We start from the raw sequence: 22,725 nt of genomic DNA on the forward strand, positions 1-22,725 counted from the left end.
GCTTATACTATAACACAAATGCTTCGAATTTGGGTTTTTTGAACTTTTTTCCGTGTGTGGAAGTGCTTATGTTTCACTAGTCACTGCCAACCTATGTAATCCACACATTTTTATCAATGGGTTCCCTTTGTATCCTCAACATGTGCAATACGTGCCAAATAAACTTCTTCAAATAATAATAATAATAAAAAATATTAATGATATCATGCATGGTACCGGTAGAGGAGTTATCTGAGATACGGGCAAATCTGAGATACGGGCAGTGCATGCCCGGTCCCAAGGTGCCTGGATAAGAGATGTCCGAGTGTGCATTGTACTGTACACTGACTGTGCCAAGAATGCAAGAAGCGGAGTCACTGCACTGGAGCTGGAGAGGAGGCACTCGACAGTCACTAGTGCCAGTGCCAAATATGACGAGCGCATTGACTCTGTAGACGGGCCAGCGCTAGCGATGCAGCGATCACTTGAAGAAGTTTTGTCTTTTGACACTTCTCCTCACTCTACAATGACTTATGTAGCTAGCTCTCGACAGCACCGGAAACCCATGATGATGATTATGTACAATGTCATGTAGCTGTAGGCTGTAGCAGTAAGAGTCATAAACTTTTGGTAGCAGTCATCTCTTGTCTGCTCTTCGAGTCCGACAGCCTGTCGCAGTCGCTCTGGCTGGCATTTGGCAAGGCTAGCTAGCTGTGACCTCCAAAAAAAGCAGTACGCTATACGAGATCTTCGTACTTCAGACGCTACAAATGCGTACAACCAGTGATTCCAAACCTTTCAAAATTTTGTTGTCCTGTCCTTGCATTCTGGTCTGGCGTTGAAGGGAAAGCGCACGAAACTGAATTCAGATTTGAGCTCTACGCAGTTCGTCAAAGTTTGTGTTCGAGCTAAGTACATGAAGTAAAGCCGTAGAAGAGTGAGTGTCAGGTTGTTCCAGCCCTCGTGCTCTATCACCGTTAGATTGGGGCGCGGAACATTTTGAAATCTCTGTCATCATTTTGATTAATTTCATCATGAGCGGACACTTCGGTGACCTGAGCCCCAAGCAGAGTGCAGCGTTGCTGAAGGTAAGAGATACGATGAGATTCACCGGCATGTTATGCACTGCTCACAATCACCGGTGTTCAATGCGTGTACGCGTGTGCAAACGCGTTTCCAAACCATGCACGCTAGATCCTGAGAAGGCTAACTAATACTTTGTGACACGGAACACATCAAGTAAATGTAGTTACGATCATGCTGCATTACCATGATTACAAGACTTTTAATTATTAGTTCTCCTGCATTTTAAAGGGGAAGTTAAGCCTAAAATCAAAACTTCACCAGTTGTAGTCTTCGGAGTGCTGAGTCGAATGGTCTTGGTCCGAGGAAGCTAAGACCGTCTCCCTTTATCCTTTATTCCCAATCGAACTCGCCACTTCCACCGAAACTGGGTGACTGCGACCTACTAGATGGGGATTTGTATGCAACATGTCACTAAAAGCACCGTTTCGTTCTTATAAAAGCGCGGATGACCATGATTGGCCCATATGTTGTACAGTAGGTATCGGTTATAGCGTGGGTGTTTGAAAAACGACTTTCTATTCTTATTTCCGATATTTGTTACACACGATAAACCAAGTGGGACATATCATATGCATATGCGCGGAGGCAGGAAGATCACCGTACATGCAACGTAGTACTTCTGTGCATGCGGCTGGTCATAGTCAAATAGGCTTACCATGTGGCTATACAACATGAGTTACATGACACCAACAGTTGAACCTGCAACACTACGACGCAACGCGATTCAGATCAGAACTGCATTGAACAGATGTTATTACTACAGGTGATACACCTTGTACTAATCTGGCATGTTTCGCTACGCCAAAGTCCATTCTTAGGACCGATATATTCTACTGTGAGATAAAATTGCTTGTAAGAATAAATGTGCACTTGAAACCCATGATTGTTATGATTATGAAAACATGAGAGTTCATTCTTGTAGGCAGTATATTCTTTTACACGACCACGCTATAACCGATACCAAGAGTAGATAAACAAGAGTGTGCAACTCCGGATCTCTCCTGCATAATCTGCAGATACCCCCGCCCATGGCGGAATTTTTTGTTGACGTCACCTTTTTTCAGAAGAACGCGCATTTCGCTGCAGAGCAGTGTGAGAGCACGTGCTGGGAACCGACCTTGTAGTGTAAAGCCGGCCAAGAGCACGAGGGAAAACCTTCCGAAAGACTCGCAGCGCGTGCGTCGTCGAAAAGATTATGTCAACGAAAAATTCCGTCGTGGGCCTACCCAACCGCGAGTTGCACGCTCTTGTTTATCTACTCTTGCCGATACGCCCTGTAGTCTTTTGGACACTGAGTCGACTGGCTTTGGTCCGAAAAGGCTGCGATGCAGCATTCGGCCCTTATTCTCAATCAAACCTGGTTGAGTAAGCGGTCATGTGCTTGTGCATAAACCATGTACCAGTCGTCTGGTCACTGTGCCTGCAGGCTACAACTTTCATACCAAGGTTCAACTCAGGTTCAAAGGTTCAACTTGAGTGACAGGAACGCTGTAAAAGTTGTAGCCTGCGGGCACGGTGACCAGGTGACTGGTGTACGTATGAAACCAAGACAAGCACGAGCTGAATGTCTCAGCTTTGAAGGACGTTGGCGGATGTTCATGCATATCGATGACGATACTGGCAAGACAATTGGACAATGCGGTCAAACCACGATTCACGATTCCCCTCTTATGCTATCATATAACTTAGAACCTTCCAAGTTGGAAGGCTGTTGGAGTGCGCATCCAAGATGTGCTAGAGCTGTTAGCCAGTTAGGTGTAGAACGTCGGTCAGTGTTGTGCAATGTTATCGCATGAGCTGATTGTTTAGTAACTGGTGGTGTTAGTGGACATTATAGCGTAGGTTGTAGTTCCTTTTCTTTTCTTTAAAATTTTATTGTTTAATAATTGTTCGTCTTTGTTGAATTAATGAAAACCCCTACACGCACCATCCTCAAATCAAGTGGTCTCTTCGCTGCAAATTACGATTATCTCAATCAATTTTACACTTGGTACTACCAGTTGGTAGAGTTGATTTGTAAAAAATAAGCGAAACATTTCGGGCCAATTTCTCATAATGGCCCATTTTGAGCAATATAAGTGGTAATTTGAGCAAAAAATCCCGAAAATGACCAATTTTGGGGTGCTCATTACTCCACAATATTGATGGTGACCCGCTACCTTTTTTTGGCCATTTCGTTACTACATGGCACACTGAAGACACTGCATACTTAATATCCCAAACATTTCGGGCCGATTTGAAAATCTGATTTACCGTAATTTCCAGCTACCTTTTAAAATAAGGTTTGTGTCTTTTGTTGCATTGGTTTTATTGCAATGTAGCTGCGTGAGTGTGTCGCCGATGTCAAAGATCAGTTCGAGGAAGATGATGACTATTACTACTTGCGCTGGCTTAGAGGTAGGCATGAGTATGAGTCAGCCTTCCGGAGCCTAACCTAACTGCCCTGGTCATGGTTTTGACTAATAGTAATGGTGGGTTGTGTAATAGAAATACGAAAGATAACCGGGCCAATCGTATCACACTTCGTTGCGACGGTTGTTGATTCTAGTTTGTATTTCCTAACATATCCCAATATTTTTAATTTCTACCTGCACTTCGTGTTTGTGTGCTCAAGCATTAGATCAATTATGCTACAAGCAACCATTTGTTTTGCTTTTTTCCGCCTCCTTGAGCCTTATAAACACTAATTTGCACCTTTCCTGGTGATGTGTTGTTGGTATTTTTCATAGCTCGAAACTTTGATGTGGAGAAGACAGAAAAGCAGCTACGAGATGTAAGCCATTTCAGACTGCTCTACTTGATCTAGTTTAGTGTCTCTGTCTCTGTCTCTCTGTCTCTCTCTCACTCACTCTCTCTCTCTCTCTCTCTCTCTCTCTCTCTCTCTTTCTCTCTCTCTCTCTCTCTCTCTCTCTCTCTCTCTCTCTCTTTCTCTCTCTTTCTCTCTCTCTCTCTCTCTCTCTCTCTCTCTCTCTCTCTCTCTCTCTCTCTCTCTCTCTCTCTCTCTCTCTCTCTCTCTCTCTCACACCCACACTCTTGCCCTCCCTCCCTCTCCCGCAATCTGTGCTTTGGTTGGTGTGTGGGCATCCCCAAGACAGATATTATAGCGAATGTGATACAAGTATCTTTGTATGCATACATGTGTATATTTGGTAATTTGGACCAACACTTATCATGCGTGTATGTGTGTGTGTGTGTGTGTGTGCCCGCGTATCTGTCTGTGCATGGTGTGCCTGGCTGCACATTGGGCATGTGACCGGCACGTGAACACTGTAGCACATCGTGGCAATGGACACCTGGAAGTTCAGCACCGTACTCGACTGGGAAGCGCCACTAGTAAGAGCACGTTGTACTGTTGTCAGCATCGCATGGTCCTTGCCTGCTCACCTGAGTTATCACATGGTGGACATAGTTTTCCAATGCTTCTAGTTGTAAATGGTTTCCGCCTAGAACTGACAGTGGTGATCAACTGATCATATCAAAATATTTACCCGTGTTTTCCGGAGTATAAAAGCCGCACTTCAAACACTCATATTTCACCCGAAAAGTCGGTGCGGCTTATACTACAATAGTCGAATGAACCGTGAAATACAGAGTAGATGTCTGTATTTCATGACAAAATATCTAGGGGCAGCTTATACTCCGGAAAATACAGTATGTCCATTCTCTATTCTGTACCTGACTAGGGCATTGCCCAGTTTGAAATTTGACTTATCCGTTTCTGTAGTCAGTAGAGGTACATGTAGTGTGAGTTCAGGACACTGTGCAAGCAGTGCAAGTACCCGGGTCATCGGTTCCAAGGTGCCACCCCTTGGTACCACCAGGAAACTCCCTCGATAAGTATCCACTTACTTCTGGAGAATCCTTCGAATAAAGTCTAAATGAAAATGAAAAAGGTCCGTGCAGAATACACGAGTCCTGGTACTGTAAAACATGAAATTTTAGGTGCATTAAAATTTCGGTGCCAGGCACATGCCAGGTTTCAGGTGTAATGTAGAATTAGGTGACCAGCGTTCCGTTCACATACAGTGCATACTCTAGTGGCTTTTAGGTGTAATTTAAATTTATGTGCCTGGTTTCTCCACCGGAATTGAAGTTTACACCGAAAATTACATGTTTTACAGTACCCTCAAGTCCCGTCGGCTACCTCGGTGTCCAAGCGCAAACCAGCCGAAAATCAATACAGTGCAGTACTGGCTTCAAAGTGTAAAGAACAATGTAGAACGGCCTCTGCTGGGATGGTTTCATTTTGAAAATAATTATTGCATGCAGATGGAGAATGCCCAGTTTCTTCTGGGTGCCGAGAATTGACATCAATATTTTGTCGGAATTCGTATTATGTACCTGCAGAAAAGGTAGGTCGGTGGGTGGGGGCTGAACAATACTGAAACATTTCGTTTTGTAAAAACGATCGGTAACCCCGGACGGCCCCTTAGCCTAAATCGAGGGAGTCTCCGTGTATAGCATTGCTGACCTAAAGCAAAGGTCCTTGATCCGAGTCCCGGCGATAACAGTCCATTTATGTGTTTCTCCATTTCACCTCCCGCAAACTAATCAATACTGCTTTGTCTTTGTGTCTATCCTCGATATCTTTTTGAGCGTGTAAGGGCCTCTTTCATGGACAGTCGTCAAACACTGCAATTGTGATCTTAGCCTTGGCGGTAGCTTTAGAAATGAGAATGAATGTGTCGTATCTGTTCTGCCTGGGCTTACGATGCATGTGCAATCTCGCTCATGAATAGTACCTCGGGTGTACTTGTAGCAACACCTCATGGATAACGCCACCATCTTCAGACGTAGTGACCATTTGACTGCGTGCTTTCAACCTCACCAATAGCGACAACTCGTGAATACCGATGTTTTTCTTATGTACGACATTATGCACGATCAAGGGTTGTGATTCGCCCCGGTTGACTTTACATGTCCTGTGCATCTTCTGCAGGTCATACAGAAGTACTTGACTGGCCGCCTGCATGGCTATACTCGTGAGGGTCAGCCCGTGTTCTGGGAAAGAGTAGGACGCCTGGATCTGCGAGGTACGCTGCTGTTAAAGAAGTATAATTTCCTTCGACTGCGAAGCGCTGTTGTGGGGACCAAGCGCATACTGTCTCATTCATTTGACCTTGAATACATGTGTATACTGCATAGTACATCGGTCTGTAAGCATGCTTGAAATGTATGCTATTCTGCATTATAGGTCAGCGTATGACTTTGACACTACATACCTCTGTTATCCTTCAAGATTTTCCTTCCAAATTTTCTGTGTTCCGGTCTCAGTTGATGCAGTCCCTTCAAAAACGCAAAGATTCCCTGGGCTACTGGCATAGCGAGAACACTGGTGAACTCCCTGTTTAAATAATCGGCGTGGAGACAATAATCTAAATAAGGCTATGAACAGTGGTATCAACTGCGCACTCCCAATTTATACTGAATTTCCACTGTAGGTAGATCATGATGCTTCATCTCCTTGACAGCATGCTACTCGTTGTTGTTTTTTCATTGGACTTGCTTGGCAACTCGAAAAAAGTGTGTTAATGCCATGATCCTCTGTGCCCAGGAGTGGTGCGTGCTGCCACGCGTGACGATACGGTACGATACCGTGTACGCCAGGGCCTGGAGATGATGCAGGGGATGAAGGCGCAGACAGAGAAGGTAACTAGTTATGCTGGTTAATGCGGCTGCGGTGAATGCGGCCAACTGCGCTTGACGCTGACAGTTGCATAGGCATGTCCTGTGTTGTGGGGTGTTAGCCGTGCCAGAGTATGAACATCTTGTTGGAAGTAGCAGCAAGCCTGCCCTAACCTGATGCCGTTGATGCAGCGGAAACTGTCCTGACATGACAGGATTCCGCTTGATCCAGGGGTGCATGTTCGATCCACATCACTTTGGTGCATGAGAATTAGTCCATTCAGGACAGGGTTCGGCAAACACAGGTGTTACTGTCTTACGATTCAAGGATGCACGTTAAGTGTTAACTTACTCTGGGTGTGTTATTTCTTTGGAAGGTTTTGCCAGAAAAAAAAGATACAATGGAAAGTGTTATGCAGCATGATCCGATGTTCATTGTCCATGTGCCACTGCTTTGATATGAACCGTTAAACGCCATTGTGATAATGATTGTGTGTTTTGCCGTTTCGTGGCAGTCAGCTCGTGTTCAGAGGAGGAAAATGCGTGGTTGGAAGTGGAATTTCTAGTCCAGGTGTTTGTAATTGCTCCGTGTGTTTTTTCTCATTCACCTCACAGCTTGGGCGCCGAATTGACACTTGTGTTGTCATATACGATATGGAGGGCCTCTCGATCCAGAAGCACTTTGCACCGAAGGGTGAGTTTGGGTGGACGGGTATTTTGTGCGGTGGTTTTCGCGAGCGCTAGAATCCTGGAGTGTGGTGGCGTTCCTACTGTGATCTCGAACTCGTCAGTCACTGAACTGATTTTATTGTAAAGAAGACACGAACTTGTAGAGTGTGAAGAAGAGTATAGCAGATAGGGAGCGGTGGAAGGAGAGCCACTGGACAGCTGGATAGTGTATCAATAAGCGCACGAGGGGAAGGCTAGACAGTATGTCTCCAGACATCAATAGGTATTGTACGAAAGGCCAGTCAATAGTACTAAGGAGTGAAGTCAACCACAACACAGACAATAGCTTCAGACAATCATGACAGGCATGATACGGATGATATAACATCTCCCCTTTCAAGAGTGAAACTGGCAGGCAAAGAGGCCAAATAGAAATGGAGTATTTGATACTAGCGCCAGCAGAGAAAGAGCGCAACCATGCGTTATGTGGAAGGAGTGTGAGCACAAAGAGCAAGACGCAGAGATCACAGTGCGACTCTACGAGTACAGAATACAAGTCATGTAGTAAGTACATGGAGTTGCACGGAGAGTCCATGTCATGCAGCATGGCACTCACGAACAGCATGACTGTTTGGTGCTGTGGTGGTACTTACAGTAACACCACCCACGGATTTCTGACTTGTGTCACGTTGGCGCTGCGCTGTTGACACGCGCGGAAGTGACCAAGTAACAAACGGTTCGTTTCTTGCGAGTCTTTGGCTGTAGCTGGGCAATCACGCCGAGGGTGAGCTGCACCACCACAGACTCGATGGATCGTTGCTACACTGAGGCAACGGTGTCGGAGGTCGAGCAGTACGACGTGTTGTCTGAGGTTTCCGCCGCGTTTGCGAGGGGCGGTGAACCCGGGAGAGACTTGCGGAGCGCCATCTCTGTCCTCTCCGTTCGCAGGTAAGTTTCGGCCTGCTCGACAGTTGTGGTAGCGGTCTGAGGCGCTTGACGGAGGAGGAAGACTTGGGCATCGGCCGGGAGGGCCACGATCAGTTGTTCTCGAACGAGGAGGTCATCGACGTCGTCTGAGGACTATGCAGGAGCTGCAATGAGACTTACACGAGGAGCTGCGACCGGTAGGAACGCGGAGGCAGGGAGGCTGCTTAGAGGCAGACGGACGGATTCTGCTTAGAGGCAGACGGACGGATGGCAGACGGACGGATTCTGCTTAGAGGCAGACGGACGGTTTCTGCAATGAGGCAGACGGACGGTTTCTGCAATGAGCCAGAATTGCTAGAGAGAGCCTGAGTAAGAGGGCTAAAACGGGTAAAGAGGAGTACAGTTTGAGGACTACATTGCAAGCTACTCGGCTGGATTCGTAATCAAGCCGCTTCTGGCACCATGTTGTGATCTCGAACTCGTCAGTCACTGAACTGATTTTATTGTAAAGAAGACACGAACTTATAGAGTGTGGAGAAGAGTATAGCAGATAGGGAGCGGTGGAAGGAGAGCCACTGGACAGCTGGATAGTGTATCAATAAGCGCACGAGGGGAAGGCTAGACAGTATGTCTCCAGACATCAATAGGTATTGTACGAAAGGCCAGTCAATAGTACTAAGGAGTGAAGTCAACCACAACACAGACAATAGCTTCAGACAATCATGACAGGCATGATACGGATGATATAACACCTACCAATGCGGAAAACTCAGTCTGAGTATCCCGCGAACTGTGAATTATTTTCAGCAAACTCTTCACATGCATTCGAGGGTGCACTCAAACGTCTCTTATCCGGACGCCTCAGATACGGGCACGTCTCTCTACCGGGCACCTTCAGCTTGAGTTCCTATGGCAAAAATGCTTCGAATTTGGAAGGGGGGGGATTAACTTTTTTGTTGTACGCGCAAGTGCTTATTATTTTGTCACTGCCAACCTGTGCAATCCACACATTTTTATCAATGGATACTTTTGTATCCTGAACATGTGCAATATGGGCCAACTACTGAAACCTCTTCAAAAAATGATATGATGCATGGTTGATGAGTCATCCTGAAGTACGGACAAATCTGAGATACAGACAGTGCCCGGTCCCAAGGTGCCCGGATAAGGGACGGTCGAGTGTACATGTTAGGATTTGACTCAATCTTGCACTTTTTATTTTTGTTGTCGTGCTTGATCTCTGCAGGTATCCAGTACGTTGTAGAGGTATGTCCATTTGCAATGTGTTTGTGTATTTTAAAGTTATCTCAGTATTTATTGATTTCACATCGAGTATGCCAATCAGAGGTGAGGGGTGAAAGCTAAAATATGCATCAAGAGAATAATTTGATACGGGACAAGGTTGCGAGAAAAAGAGAAACTAACCATGTTTCATTGTGGGGTTTGTGTCTCCTTTCTTATGCCTAGATGGTCAAGGTGTTTGAGGCGAACTTTCCTGAAATCCTTGAAGCGGTGTATATCGTCAATGGTGAGTAAGGGAGAAAATAGTACTGTTCTCTGGTTGTGTTGATGCTGGTCTGTGGGATCTGCGAGTGTGTGTGCGGGCACGCACGGGCATGTGCGTGTGTGTGTGTGTGTGTGTGTGTGTGTGTGTGTGTGTCTGCACTCGTGTTTGTGTATGTGTGTGTGTGTGTGTGTGTGTTTTCAGGCAAACTGGTTTGCAAATATGTCCCTCATCAGTTAGCCTTTTGATCTGTTTGAACGAGACGGGTGCATGAAATAAATTCATGATGATTGCGGGGGTGATTAGTGGGGGCAAAGCACTCCAATCTCATGTTGATTTATGTGTGTTTTATGTTTGTGTGGTGTGCTTGCTGCCATCCTGCAGTGCCTAGTATATTCGACCTTGCCTACAACATCGTCAAGCCGTTCCTGAACGAGGTCACGCGCAAGAAAGTCATGCCCATACCCGGAGCCCCCGGTCAGTAACCGTCACTGCTACTGATGTGGGCCTCATTGTGTATTGTGTGCTGCATGTGCTCTCAATGAATCCCAGACTACATGTACATGTACAGTAACACTATTGCAAGGCTACTGGAAATGCCCAATGGCCTAGAAGTAGAGAACGTTGCTTGTCTATAGGAAAGTGTCTCGGTTCCAGTCCTGATGGTGTTGGTCGATGTTTTGTTCATGCTGTTGTCCGTTGTACCTCCCTCGCACATAACCTGAACCTGGGTGTGGTGTGTCCTACTCTTTTTGTTGCTTTTTGTAGAGGTGTGCTATGAACGACTACGGGAGCTTATCGAGCCCAGCATCTTGCCAGCGTGCTATGGTGGGTCGTTTGTGCCGGAGGATGGCGACATCAGCTGTGACTCACTGGTGAGTTGCTGCTTCTGCCGGTGCTCGCTGCTGCTTTTATTGCTGTCTATCTAGACCCTACTCCATTTCGTCGGTTCATTAAATACAGCTCGCCTATTAATCAGAATTGAGCTCTATGCATCTGTGAGTGAGAATGTTCCATTCATGTCTGCTTTGGGCTAAGACAAAGGCTTCAGGAACAGTGATCATTGTATATTATGTATTTATGTATGTTCCCATCTCGTATGTGCATCTGCGTGGCTTCTTTGCACCGCACCACGCAGCTTGTGGGCAGCGCTCTTGTGCCGCGCTCGATGTACTTGAAGGCGTCCAAAGTTCCCGTCAGCGAGGAGAGTCAGACGGTGACCGTGTCCCGGCGTTCCACTTCACAGGTTGAGATCGAGGTGACGACCGCAGGAGCCAAATTATGGTGAGCAATTGGCTGTTCAGTGGTCCCTTTCTAATCCCGCACTCGTTTGTGCTACAGAAATTCTGGTGGATTAGCCGGGGAGGATGCAGGATTAGAAAAATCTGTTTTACTGCTGCAATGTGCGTGAAAAGGGCATTTTGGTTGCTGAAAATTATGCTGGTTTATACTTTATACATGTAGAGGGTGCTGGTTTATAAAGTGCTGGATTAAAGAGGGACGACTGTACGTGTATTGTCGTTGGTTAGGTAGAATGAAGCTGAACATCATCGAGTGTATCACGCCGCGTGTTCGTGACACTCAACGTGCCGAGTATTTACCCAAGCACAGGTCCCACCTTTTTTAACTTCGTCGCCGAATAAAGGGGGCGCGGGTTACTATCGAGAATGACTCGTTCAAGCGAATGTATTGAAGTCATATGGCGGAGACCTGAAAATGGGGTGCGTTATCGGGGTAAATGTGTGGCATGGGACCTCAGGTGGCTGGTCTCTCAAAACAGAAGACCTCATGCCCCCCCCCCCCAAATACTTCAACAACAAAAAACCAGGTCTTTTTATTGTTTGGACGATACTTCCACCCTGGATAGGTCACCTCTTTGGAATATTGGACTATCAAGATGGCATGTTTCTCCTACAGGAGCACGTTTTGTATGATGATTGTGTTTGTGGGCATGTACGCTGTATCTGTGGCTTGGTGATGTAGGTGGGGCTTTGCATCGGAAGGCAATGACATTGCGTTCAGCGTGCTGCACAAACCCAGTGAGCACGCCGGTGTGAAGCAGCATGCTGGACAGATGGAGGAGATCGTGCCCAGTCGCCGGGTTGACAGCCATGTGAATTTCGAGGAGGGTAGTGTCGTCTGTAAGAAAGCAGGCATATGTAAGTTCTTCTATTGTAGTCAAGTTGCTATCTGATGATCGGTTAAAACCGTGAAACTCAGAGTCACAGCAGAAACGCTTTTGATTCCTCTCAAGTGTGTGTAAGTTCTTCGAAGTGTTTCTTACGATAGCAATGCATAAAACACAGTGGTCCCTTTGTAATCCGGCACCTTGCAGCGAAAACTCGGCTGGATTAGGGAGGGTGCTGGATTAAAAATCCGATTTACTGCTGCAATGTGCATGAAGAGGACATTTTGGTTGCTGAAATGATGCTGGTTTATAGAGGGTGCTGATTTATAAAGTGCTGGATTGAAGAGGGACGACTGTAATAATTATGTTGTGACATGAACATGCACTTTATTTTATAGTTTTTATTCATTGCTATTTTACGAGTGTTGTCTCCACCTCGCCGGTTTCTTATGGGCTTCAGAAATTTGCTTTGTTGAACTCCTGATGAGATTTACATGTTTGTTGAACTCGCCGATGCCAAAAGTATATACCCCCCCCCCCCCCCTCCCACACACACACACACACCTTTTCTTAGCACTTGGGAGAGTAACCTGGAGAGTGCTCTGTGTTCCTGCAGCTCTTCTTGCCCCCAGCGGCGAACATTCACTGAGCAGCAGCAGCTTGGATTCCTGACACCTAGCAGGCAGTAGTACTCTTCCAACCTGCTTTCTGGTCAACTGCTAAAAGTGCTAATATCAAGCATGATTGCCCTGTTTATCGTGCTGTGATAGAACTCAGGCACTGCAGGTTGGAACCATTGTTTCAGTGCTTCAAAGTAGAACCCTTTTGTTGTTTGCATTGGCACCATTGCGCTGCTCTTCATTTTGTTTGTGTTTCCTGTGGTGTAGATGTCGTGCGCTTTGACAACACGTACAGCTGGACTAAAGCCAAAGTTGTTCACTACCTGGTGAGAGTCGAGGAGCCAGGTGATAAGGAACCAGTATCACCAACTGCTTCACAAGACGCTGTAGCGGCCACTGCTTCAAGAGAAGCGGCGGCTGCAGCTGCCACGGTTGCGGACGTGTGAGCTACAATTCGTCTCCTTACCGCCCTTCTAGCTCCTTTCCGAGTGCCGCCCTGCCCATCTCAGTGTAAAGCATGGCAAGTTGCAGCTATCTTCATTATTATGCTGTCTGGGTGCTCTCTCTCTTCTCTCTCTCTCTCTCTCTCTCTCTCTCTCTCTCTCTCTCTCTCTCTCTCTCTCTCTCTCTCTCTCTCTCTCTCTCTACCTCCCTCGGTGATGGTGATGTGGAATTCTCCAATACGATGTGCCTCACTCCCCGTGTGTCAAGGCGGTAGTTTCTGACCAAGACTCTTTGTGACGTGTACCTGTGCAGTCTTGTCTTGAGGCCATTTCTTTGATGCTCGGTTCAGTCATAAGTTACCATACAGTACAGTGATGATTTTCACTGCCACGAAGTGCATCATTCTCACAAGTCTCTCTTGTCTTCATCACTTTCGGCGTTTGTGTCTACATTGTCGTTGGTTCACACGTTACGTGCAGGTCTGGGCAGAAAGCACACTTTTTGCTGCCCGTCCAACCCGCATACCATACTCAAATAACATGTATGCTGTGGCCCGGAGAATCAACACCGTCGGGAATACATAGTCATTGCGGCCAACGCTGACACTGTTAGGGGCACGAGCCAACGGGCCCGGTGCTCCTCGCCGCATTCCGTTAACAATACTTTTAAAAATACCACACTGCCCTACATTGGCTGTTATCCCCATAGGTCATTTCATACTCGTGAATCGTCTGAATCAGTGGTTACTGGGTCTACTGTGCATGCAATGCATGTACCTCATTGGCCTACGTGTACGACTCGTACCAGTCAGCATGCTGCTTCGGCTGCTTTATCCCAGTAAATCAAAGGCTCTACTTTACACCTCGTGCATGTATGTTGCTTGCTTCTACGTTGTGCTGTTCCCACGAAGAGTATTGGGGCGGCACAATAATCTAAGTTTTTTTAAATAGTTGATTTTCCAATTGTAGTTTTTTTTCGCCTAGAGAGTATTTTTCGGTCTTTTCTTATCAGTATCCGTGTAGACTACTATTACTGTGGCCTCTGCCCACTCTTACACGTTACTGGTGTGATCTATTTAATCCCGTGGAGCCATGCAGCTCCACTGTGTCTACCCGCTATGTAACGCTATTTTCTTCTACTCCAGTCATAATTTTCGTTCACCTGACCTTGAATTCCGATTTTGCGTCCTGGGTGGACGCTTGTTTTTTAACGGCTCAGACAAGTTTCTGAACAATGTGAATGTATGAATCAGCAGTATCTACTTTCCATGCTGGTGTACCTGTGTATGGAACGGCGTGTGGAGAAATCTATAGGAGCTGTGGTAACGTATGTGGCTCTGACAAGACCACGCACACATGCCTGTGCAGTACACAGCGCAGTGCATCACATGGTTCGATGCGTAACGTTTTAACGGAGTCACTACATTCTCAACCTACACATTGTGCATGGAAGGGAGTTTACTGACACGAACTGTGGTGTTCGTCTCCACGCCAACTCTTATTTTGATTTGAAATGCTCTGCAACACTTTTTTACTGAGCCAGTGGAGCGCTCTACAATGCAGTTCTGACATGTTCTGGTGACCTGTGTATACAATCATGTACTGTATAGACCTTAATCGATAACGTGATTTTTGGACTCGCCTCCAGGGATTTGTCGTAAGCTGGGGCACGCGTGCATGAAACGAGTGGCAAGAAAGGCTCAGTTCGTACAAGGGAGTAGTAAAATACCGGTATCTACTCCTATGTTCCCACGCCGAGTCCACTGTGCACTGAGTGCAGGTCTCTTGCCACTCCCTGGTTCCCGGGACCCCGGTTCACGTGATTGTGACGTTTATCGAATAAGGTCTATAAGCAGAAATATTCGTCTGGAATTTAATTTCGTCTTTTTCGTCCAAGGAGCTTTTGGACTAAATTAAATGTAGGACGAATATCGATTTGTCCAGCTTTTCTCTACACTCTTATGATCCGTGGACGAAATGTTCAACCGGACGAACTCCTTTTCTTTGGAATTGGACGAAATTATTGACCGACGAAATGTTCTGCCTCTACAGTAGTGTACAGTATTGTCAGCACCTACCGGTACTCCCTCCCAACCCCCAAATAGATTGCATGCATGCACTTGCAATGGAATGCCGGCATCACACATCACACCACGCCATCGCAATGCCACATGATGCAGAGCAATTCATGCTCTGTATTCCTGATTTTCAAGTATCGCAGCCAGGGAGTAGGTATTTTACTACTCCCTGATCCCAGCTTCTTCTCATCTCAAAATAGACTTGACGTGCCACAAGTCCCCAGCATTGAGAGGCCTGTGGCCAAAATAGGAAATAGCAGGATTGAACCATAGAATATTATAGTAAAGTGAAAGCAATGGAAACAGCTAGTTCAGCTAGTTCCAGCAAAAATATACCGTAACTTTGAACAGGCATACTCGAAATAGGTTGACGTACCTTTGCAGCAGATGTGGCAAGCCTGTGACTTGTACGTGTCACAGTGTGTGTGTGTGTGGGGGGGGGGGGGGGGGGGGGGGGAGAGGAGAGTAACGTCAGTTTGAAGAGCATGATGAAACACTGGCCGCGTACTGCAATGTACCAGTAACTGAATACGCCACCGTGCTATACATGCATGACAACTCGATTGCACGCGAGCACAGTCTGATCGTGTGTGCACCATGCAGCTACGGCTGTTGCCTTGCCTTGAGTTCGTCGCCTTCTCAGCTTGCTCGTCGTCACGACGCGGACACATGCTGCTGATGCCGTCGGGGGCTAGCTTGTCGTCATACGGATGTTGCAGCCGGGGAAGCCAGTGGTGCAGTAACCCAGTGCCAGAGGACGACGCGGAAGTAGACAAAATAGATGCGCATGTGGCACAGGGTGCACGTGCTCTTCTTATCGCTATAGACCGGTGACCACTCGGTGGTCAGGCCGGCCTCGTGGAAGTCACGCCGCAGGAAGTTCAGCGTCATGTCAAAGTCCAGGCCGGGCGGCAGAACGGCGTCGTACTTGAGCGTCGCGGGCTCCTGTCCAAACACATGATTGGTGCACGCCGATGCGTCCTGGCGATAGTCGTCGCTCGTCCTGGGCCGGAGCCTGTCGGGCCGTGTGAAGGCGAACGTCAGGTCAAAGTAGCCGGTTTTGTCGTCGAGAAACGCCTCCGGACTGGTGGTGAAGCGCTTACGGGCCGACTCCAGCAGCTTGTTCTTGAAACCCTCATACGCCGGGCCAAGCCACTCACGCGCATGCTTGAACATCATTTCGGCGATGACGTTCGGCTGCGTTTCGCACCAGCTGATCAGCCCGCTGAGGTTGTAGTAGAGCGCTTCACGGTACACGTCCAGGGCCCTCTCGACGCGCGGCAGTTCGCCATGCCGCAGGTAGTTGAGAATCGGCGCAAAGCACTCGCCGCCGTCGCGGTCGATGAAGTATCGACCGCCCGAGTCGCGATCGACGCGGTGACGTCCACTGAACATGGCCGCCAGCATGCTGTCGGCGTCCTTGCGCAACGTGGACAGACGCGTCGTGAAGAAGTGACCGCCGACATTCAGCTCAACCACCTCCGGGAACTGCGTCGACGAGAGCGCTGCCTCCTGCGGAGCAGCAACACAATAAAATCGAAGGCATTCAGTATTCAAACTCGGATAGTGAGCTGATGTCCCTGTCAGTTTTGTGCCTTATTGTCGCACTTGCTGACTGTATAATTATGATCAAGTTACTTTAGTGGACAGTAGGTCATAACTCACAACATTTGATCCTTCCTTTATTGATCCATGTACAGTCAACTCTGCTTATAACGACACTCGGCGGGGCATCAAAAAGGTGTCCTTATTCGCGAAGTGTCGTTATACCCGAAGTCTCATTTAATGTATTACAGTGGGATGGGACTTTGCTCTGGGCATGGAAATTCTGTCGTTATATCCGCAGTCGTTATTAGCGAAGTTGATTGTACTCAATGTTGGTACTGTAAGTCCACAAATATTCGGCGCATATTTATTTTTGGCTATTTTCGGCCTGGTCATGTTTGGCTGAAAATTTGTTGCGGCCAAAATTTTGCTTTGCATGGTTCAGCGTGACAGTGTATACAGGCCGCAGCAGTACAGGCCGAAATTTTGATGTGGCCAAAATGGGTTTTAGCCTTGGGAGGCGGAAATTTGAATGCCATGGGCCGCAAATTTGTAGACTTACAGTGGTTTGAATGGAGGCCCGGGGGTAGATCGATATCTGCATGGTGGGAAGTCATAGCATATATGTAGGGACATGGCACAAGACCATAGTGTCTGAAAAGCTGCGTTTTGCGACCCAGTATTCGAATTTCCGAAGTGCGTCGCGATCGATCGATGCAGCTCAAGATTGCCCCTACAGCCTGCTGGTCCTAAGCATGGCGACACTGTATCATGTGAGTGTGCATAACTCTAGCCTGCCTGACTGAGGGCGAATGGAACAGGCAGTCCACGGTGCGAAGCCCACAATAGAGAGGTTAAAGGGGAAGTTAAGGCTAAATCAAAATTTCACCAGTTGCAGTCTTCGGGGTGCTGAGTCGAATGGTCTTGGTCCGAGAAAACTGAGACGCTCCCTTCCTACTTGAATCCCAATCGAACTCGCGCACTTCCACCGAAACTGGGCGACTGCGCCCTACTAGATGGGGATTTGTATGCAGAATGTCACTAAAAGCGCCATTTCGTTCTTATAAAAGCATGGATGACCGCGATTGGCCCATATGTTGTAGTCTTTTGGACGCTGAGTCGACTGGTTTTAGTCCGAAAAGGCTGCAATGCAGCGTTCCTCCTTTATTCCCAATCGAACATGGTTGAACAAGCGGTCACGTGCTCCTGGGTGCCCAAATCACCTGGCCACCATGCCAGCAGGCGAGTTTCACACCAAGGTTCAACTCGAGTTCAACTCGAGTGACAGGACTGCACCCAAAAAAGGTCAAACAGGCTAGTAAGTTGTACCCTGCAGGCACGGTGACCAGGTGACTGGTCTACGCAGGAGCACGTGACCGCTTGTTCAACCATGTTCGATTGGGAATAAAGGAGGAACGCTGCATTGCAGCCTTTTTGGACCAAAACCAGTCGACTCAGCGTCCAAAAGACTACAACATATGGGCCAATCGCGGTCATCCGTGCTTTTATAAGAACGAAATGGCGCTTTTAGTGACATTTTGCATACAAATCCCCATCTAGTAGGGCGCAGTCACCCAGTTTCGGTGGAAGTGCGCGAGTTCGATTGGGATTAAAGTAGGGAGGGAGCGTCTCAGCTTCCTCGGACCACGACCATTCGACTCAGCACCCCGAAGACTACAACTGGTGAAATTTTGATTTTAGCCTTAACTTCCCCTTTAAGATCCACGTTATTTCTGACGGGTGCAATTTCACGTCAAATTTGGCGTAAAACTCCAAATTTCCACGCGAGCTGCAGGTCACTCGCATTGTTTTTAGACGCGCGAGCCAAATAACGCGAGCGGAACTTTCGCGTCAGGTCAGAAATAATGTGCATCTTAACCTCTCTATTGTCTCGCTTTCCCCTCCCCACACCATCTCTCTTGATGCCACAGCTTCCTCCTGGAAGGTGAATATTGAAGCGGCTTGTTTTCTAATCTAGAGCATCTCGAAAGAAAATTGAAGACTTCTTGGAGTTCATTCATTAAGCTTCTAAAGTTTTTCTCGTCCATATCATCGTCAGGTGCTAAGACTGAGCCACAGCTATAGTATTCCACAGTGTACTGTGCCAATATCAGATGAGCAAAATGCAGTTGTCCTACATAACCAGGGAGTCGCACAAGCGTGTGTGCGACTCCCTGGTTGTTGATAATAATGGTCCTGACAGCTCGATTATTTCTGTGTTTATTTCTTATTCCTTATCACTTTTATTTTCTTACCTCGCTTTCCTGCGAGGTAACTGTTGCTGCCGTGGACGCTGCTAAACTTTGAGGCTTGCTCGGCGGAGTAGCAGCTGGGGAAGGAGCGACTGCTACGCACAGCCGCGACGAAAGGCTGCTGGTGGGGCAACATTGCGCGACAGCCCTTGTTTGGTCCACGGTCTGGACAGCAGCAGCAGCAGTGCCAGCTGCAGTTGGACTGTGTTCATCCATCGTCACCGAGGGCGCAAAGAAAGAGCACAAGACTCCAGCGCGAGATCGCACGCAACAACTACCAGCAACTTCACGCTGCCGCTGTAAGTCCTCTGCATGTGTAACTAACTAATGATTATGTAACGTTACTTTGCAAACTGATCCTGGTTTGCGAACCACTGCAATAATTATGACCTACTGCAAAAATCTCTTCTTCTATGAGTATGACCACTAGCACTGAGTCTGTACTGATGACCTAGCGCATAGCCTTATCTTCCGATCAGATTATCCTATCTCTCGGTATTTTTGCAGGGCAAATCAGCTATGACAATGCACTGTATCATCTCAGCAGATCAGTGCATCCAATGATCCATGCGCCACAGGCACTGGGCCGGCCGCGCTCGCTGCATCAACACTTCCCAACACTGGGCAACAGTCATCAGTCAACACTGACAACAGTCAACAGTCAGCGCAGACACTACAAGACTACGTACAAGTCATGTAAGTAGTTGCCGCGATGATTTTGACAGACTGACACTTGACAGACACCATCAACACGGCCGGGTGCTTCAACACGGTACTCGTACGGTATGCCCCCACATGAGCGCGACCCAAAACAGCGCCGTTGACTTCAGCGCCCCCCAAAAGCCCCATACCCAGAACTGGACATCCCCAAAACAGACCACCCCGTCAGCGCGCACGCTCAATACAGGTCGACTCATTTACACTCAAACCCAAAAGAAGGACACTCGACTTGTCAAAGACTCAAATCATGATCAACTCGAAATGGCCAGTTCAGTATTGAAGGGCGATATTGCCTGGACTCAATTTATAATCAACTCTAGAAAGCAATGATGAACTAAAAAAAAGCAATTATCGACTCAAAAACACCAGTTCAGTATTAAATGGCGATATTGCCTGGAGCGAATCCATGAACAAATTGTGGGCAGTCACGAGATGGCTTGGACGTTACCAAGTCCAGATATAAATACTAGTAGGTTGTAATCAACTCTAGAAAGCAATGATCAACTCAAAAAAAGCAATGATCGTCTCAAAAAACGCTAGTTCAGTATTACATATTTTGGTTTTCCGAAAATGGTAATCTGTGATGGACTGAAACAGAAGCAGAAAGATAATAAGGCACCCATTTTGATAGTTTTTGATAGTCCAGGGGATGGCCCACGCCTGGTAAAGAGAATAGAGAAAAGAAAAGACGTTAAATGGCGATATTGCCTGGAGCGAATCCATGAACAAATTGTGGGCAGAGTCACGAAATGGCTTGGACGTTAACAAGTCACCGCAGCTGCAAGAGGTGATTGTGCTTCTGCTGGCCCCGAAACAAACTCGCTGTCCGTGCCAACACGGGGCAACATGCCAGAATATGGTCAACAGTCTCCCCCCGGACCTCCGCACAAACTGCACACGTCAACCACGGAAGTGTCGCCAATGACTGACCTCTGGTAGTTCCGTCAACCACGGAAGTGTCGCCAATGACTGACCTCTGGTAGTTCCTGGTATTAACCACCTGATCCTGAGCAGCAAATACAGATGACTTAGCAGATGGACGCAATGGGGCAGACTTTAAGAAGGAGAGAGGCATGTCCAATACACCGTCACTGGGCTGCCAATAGCGACCATGCAGGGGCTTCTGCCGCAGAGAACCTTGGGTGGTGGTTACTATAGCAGACTTAAACAACATCAGTTGTTTCACCTCCGATGTCCGGGATGTTGAAATGCTCCATAGCCGTGGCTGCCCGGGAGATGATCGACTTTGTAGGTGGGAGATTTTCGGGATGAGAATGCAGAGCAGCAATCAGCGGCAGGTCAGAGTGCACCTGGAGGTACCTAGACTTCCTCTCCAGCAGGTGCTCAACCGATATAATCCCTCGGCCGACCTCAGATTATTATTACATCTTTCTTAAACTCGGATACTGAGCCAGTAATAAAATTAATGTAAAAAAGAGAATAAACACATAAGAACGAGTTATGCAGCAACTATCCACGACTGTAACAAGGTAAATATTCAGAATTTTCGCTTCGCTCATCTTCCCTTCTTCGGTCCTACGTAACCACGAACCTTCCAAGTTGGAAGGTTGGTTTGCGCACTGGAGATGTGTTAGAGCTAGGTCTCGGGCCGCTGAATGTCTCAGTGGCCTGTCCGTTTCGTGCCCTATTATCGCACAGTCACTTTCTGACTGTTTATCATCTTGTTACTGTCGTGGATAGTTGCTGCACAACTCGTTCTCATGTGTTTCTTCTCTTTTTTGCATATCTTTTTTAGGAACGGGTTTGCTCCTGAGTGATATCCACCATGGTAATACTGTACTAACATCAAGAGTACATAAAACTGGTTATACACTCTTGCTAACATGAGCCTGCACATTATGGGTCACGTGTGTAATGAGCTGGCTTATATTCGGACGTTAACGTAATTGGTCGCGCCAAAATGGGGCGTGCAAGGGATGAGACGAGCTGTAGTGACACCGTGTCACATTAGGTCGCGCTGTACTAATAATAATAATTCGCGGGATTCGCGTTGGCATCGCTTGAATGTTCAGAAACACACAAACTAGCCTTCGCTTCCGCAGGCCACCACTATGCCTATGCCTTGCACACCTGAGTGGCGAATGCAGACCTCACAAGTGAGTCAGGGGAGAGTAGGTGAGTCTCTCAACCAATCGGGCGTGTAACGGCCCATAACCCTGTAAACTGCATCCTTGTTACCCTCACTCCGAGCTGTGAGTACCCAGTTGACCGTGGGTGTCGGCGCAGTTCACCACGCATAAAAAGTCTTTACTCACGTAAAAAGTCTTTGCACGCTCCCTGCTACCAGCGCGGGTCTCGAACTCGGGACCTCATGATTCGCAGGCAGGCCTGCAAACCAATCGGCCATATGCGTTGGTCGCTGTTTTGGGTTTGGGTGTAAATCACTCGTACAGCCACGTAGATCGATCTACGGGTGCATCAACCAAAAACATGATGAATGGCGTACATCTTCTCCTCATATCATGCATTGTACTAGTCTTTGTAGCCAGAGTACACCCTCATGGAGGTCAAGGTGAAAGACTGGATGTCCGGGAAAAAAATACTACATCATGTACTGTCTTATGATGAGTGTCATCACAGGGACTCGGCCTTCACTTTCGACCAGCGGATGCTCCCTTGCCTTGGCCTTGGCAGGCCTTGCTCTTTGGAAGCTGTTGTGTCACAGTGTGTGGTAACTAAATTTACGTTACTAATGAGACAGAGTGCGTTGCGTATAAGCAGCTAGTTCAATCGTAACTAAACGGTCACTGACTCACATGTTGCATTACACATACCTATTAAAAAGTCCTTTCACTGTTTCAGGCTTCAAGTGTATTGTGCGGCAATTCAAACCTTCATACGTGCTACATGTACCCTGATGCTCACCTCCGTGCCCGATAAAGTCTCTTGCTACGCCACTAGCACTACTCCTTCCTATTTCAATCAGTCAGACAGAGTCAGAGAGTCACGAATCAGTAAGTAACTGTTGGTTACAACACTGCACTGCACTGGTACAGGATCAGTCCCAACATTCGGTGAACGCGATGGCGAAGGACGCCCTCGGAAAGAATTGTTCCCGCGACTATGGCATAGCGGAGATCAGCACGGGTTCAAACCATCAATTGGCCTTGGCTGGAAGACGTCGATGA

The 22,725-nt window shown here is 47.4% G+C and overlaps 2 protein-coding genes across 2 annotated transcripts; one reads left to right on the forward strand and one right to left on the reverse strand.

Moving 5' to 3' along the window:
• The first annotated feature begins 550 nt into the window (after positions 1–550).
• On the forward strand, positions 551–14,248 carry LOC135818304 (SEC14-like protein 3). The gene is made up of 14 exons (XM_065331661.1): positions 551–1,067; positions 3,387–3,462; positions 3,795–3,838; positions 4,339–4,398; positions 6,005–6,098; positions 6,620–6,714; positions 7,306–7,384; positions 9,533–9,552; positions 9,754–9,814; positions 10,175–10,267; positions 10,559–10,665; positions 10,929–11,074; positions 11,774–11,949; positions 12,806–14,248. The coding sequence occupies exons 1-14, from the start codon at positions 1,014–1,016 to the stop codon at positions 12,982–12,984; spliced, it is 1,284 nt and encodes a 427-aa protein (XP_065187733.1). The 5' UTR covers positions 551–1,013; the 3' UTR covers positions 12,985–14,248.
• A 905-nt stretch (positions 14,249–15,153) lies between these two features.
• Positions 15,154–19,235, reverse strand: LOC135818308 (uncharacterized). Its single transcript, XM_065331666.1, has 2 exons — positions 18,860–19,235; positions 15,154–16,571 (listed from the first exon to the last, which is right to left on the reverse strand). The coding sequence occupies exons 1-2, from the start codon at positions 19,070–19,072 to the stop codon at positions 15,762–15,764; spliced, it is 1,023 nt and encodes a 340-aa protein (XP_065187738.1). The 5' UTR covers positions 19,073–19,235; the 3' UTR covers positions 15,154–15,761.
• Positions 19,236–22,725: the final 3,490 nt, after the last annotated feature.

The sequence above is a fragment of the Sycon ciliatum genome, chromosome 5 (assembly GCF_964019385.1).
Source record: "Sycon ciliatum chromosome 5, ocSycCili1.1, whole genome shotgun sequence".
NCBI lineage: Eukaryota > Metazoa > Porifera > Calcarea > Leucosolenida > Sycettidae > Sycon > Sycon ciliatum.

Bases quoted from the DNA above. Each gene is read 5' to 3' on its own strand.
- LOC135818304 (XM_065331661.1), top strand. From the start codon at position 1,014: ATGAGCGGACACTTCGGTGACCTGAGCCCCAAGCAGAGTGCAGCGTTG. The intron at 1,068-3,386 runs GTAAGAGATACG...ATTGCAATGTAG, and splicing joins AGAGTGCAGCGTTGCTGAAG to CTGCGTGAGTGTGTCGCCGA. The intron at 6,099-6,619 runs GTACGCTGCTGT...CTCTGTGCCCAG, and splicing joins AGGACGCCTGGATCTGCGAG to GAGTGGTGCGTGCTGCCACG.
- LOC135818308 (XM_065331666.1), bottom strand. From the start codon at position 19,072: ATGGATGAACACAGTCCAACTGCAGCTGGCACTGCTGCTGCTGCTGTC. The intron at 16,572-18,859 runs GTAAGAAAATAA...GCTGCTCCGCAG, and splicing joins TTACCTCGCAGGAAAGCGAG to GAGGCAGCGCTCTCGTCGAC.